Below are 1,369 nucleotides of genomic sequence, written 5' to 3'. Positions count from 1 at the left end.
GCCCACCCCGCCCGTATGCTCTCACCTATGACAAGAGAGTGATTGTTATTGGTCGTCGCTGACGTTACCAGACGAAGCGTGAAGGCACTGAACGCCCGAGGATCCAGGTGAGGATTGACCGGCCACAGTCCTTCGAGGAGGACTCTGCCCATTTCTGGGAAATCCTCGTTCGCGAGTGACAAGTGGGGCACAAAGATTTCGTCGAGGAGTCTCCTGCACAAGCCGCGCGTCTCCTCCAAGGAGCCCCGGCACAAGTTGAATCTGTTGGTGAATTTAAGATCGTCATGAATATGTTTTTTCGCGAATCCAGTATCGATCGACTGGCCGACCACGAGAAGCCTTTGAACTCCTGGTAAAAATGAGAAAATACCTCTCCTCCATCCCCAACATGCTTCCGACGACTCGCCACACGTGAACCAGACCTTCCAGTTCGTCCGAACTGGTGACCACACCCAGTTGATCGCCGTTCAGCAAAGTGAATCCGATAAATCCAAATTGGGTGAGCGCCATGTCCAGCTGCGATATTCTCTCAAGTCCCGCCCGGGCGGCTCGTCTCGAGGCCACGCAATGCTTGCGACGCACGTTTCTTAGAGACTCGAAGAATCTGCGAAGTCGATCGAGAGAGGCTCTGTAGGATTATTTGGTGTCACTCGCGGATTTTCTGGGTCAAAATGTCAAGACTAAAGGTTGCATAGGAGATTCATGGAATGGAGATTCGTGGATACTTTGAGTCCTTTGCAAGATCCATCGAGAATCGACGTGGTTGCCTTTAAATCTTTAGCTATAACTCGTTAGGAAATTCGTAGACTCGACGCGTAGCATCCTTAATCGGCAGAACACACTCACCGGCTGTCCTTGTCCGGCGACTTCTCGTACCAGATGAAGGTGTGAAGTATGGTGGAGACGTAGCGTCGAAAGGCCGTGCAGGGCGTTCCACTTTGCTTTGTGTACTTGAGCACGTTCAGAATGGAGGGCACCGCCAGCAGGATTAACAGTCCAGCTAATTTGGCAATCATCATCGTGAAGACGTTATCGCGGAAGGCCTTCTGTCCAAGAGCAAATTTACGAGGATCGTAATACGATGGCAATTCCAAGTTGCGCAACTCCATGTCGGCAGGCGTCTTTGCTCCTTCCTTCAGCAAGATCCGAAGACGTTCCTCTATGTCATCTAACGTCAAAGGAAGCATAAAGTCGAGGAGAATGAGCTGCCACGAGCCGCGCGCTCGCCTCTATAGCCACAAACCATCCGACTGCGCGCGATACATTTGCCTACTTGTACTTGTTGTACTTTTTATTACTTGTCAATCGAAAGTGCACACATGTTACGCGTGTGTCTTGTACGCCACGGCAAGAGGTCCCCCCCCCCCCC

General features: G+C 51.6%; 1 protein-coding gene across 1 annotated transcript in view; it reads right to left on the bottom strand.

Annotated features, from left to right (window-relative positions):
* LOC107264473 overlaps positions 1-1,369 on the bottom strand; it is a 4,791-nt gene that overhangs the window by 1,475 nt on the left and 1,947 nt on the right. Inside the window, exons 2-4 of the mRNA XM_015732765.2 lie at positions 847-1,168; positions 371-604; positions 26-261 (exon numbers count right to left, since the gene is read on the bottom strand). Coding sequence (XP_015588251.1) covers positions 26-261; positions 371-604; positions 847-1,168 — 792 coding nt within the window. The remainder of the gene's footprint in view (positions 1-25; positions 262-370; positions 605-846; positions 1,169-1,369) is intronic.

Source organism: Cephus cinctus, unplaced genomic scaffold, assembly GCF_000341935.2.
Source record: "Cephus cinctus unplaced genomic scaffold, Ccin1 Ccin1_scaffold0013, whole genome shotgun sequence".
In the NCBI taxonomy this organism is placed as follows: domain Eukaryota; kingdom Metazoa; phylum Arthropoda; class Insecta; order Hymenoptera; family Cephidae; genus Cephus; species Cephus cinctus.
This window is presented reverse-complemented; position numbering and strand designations above follow the sequence as displayed.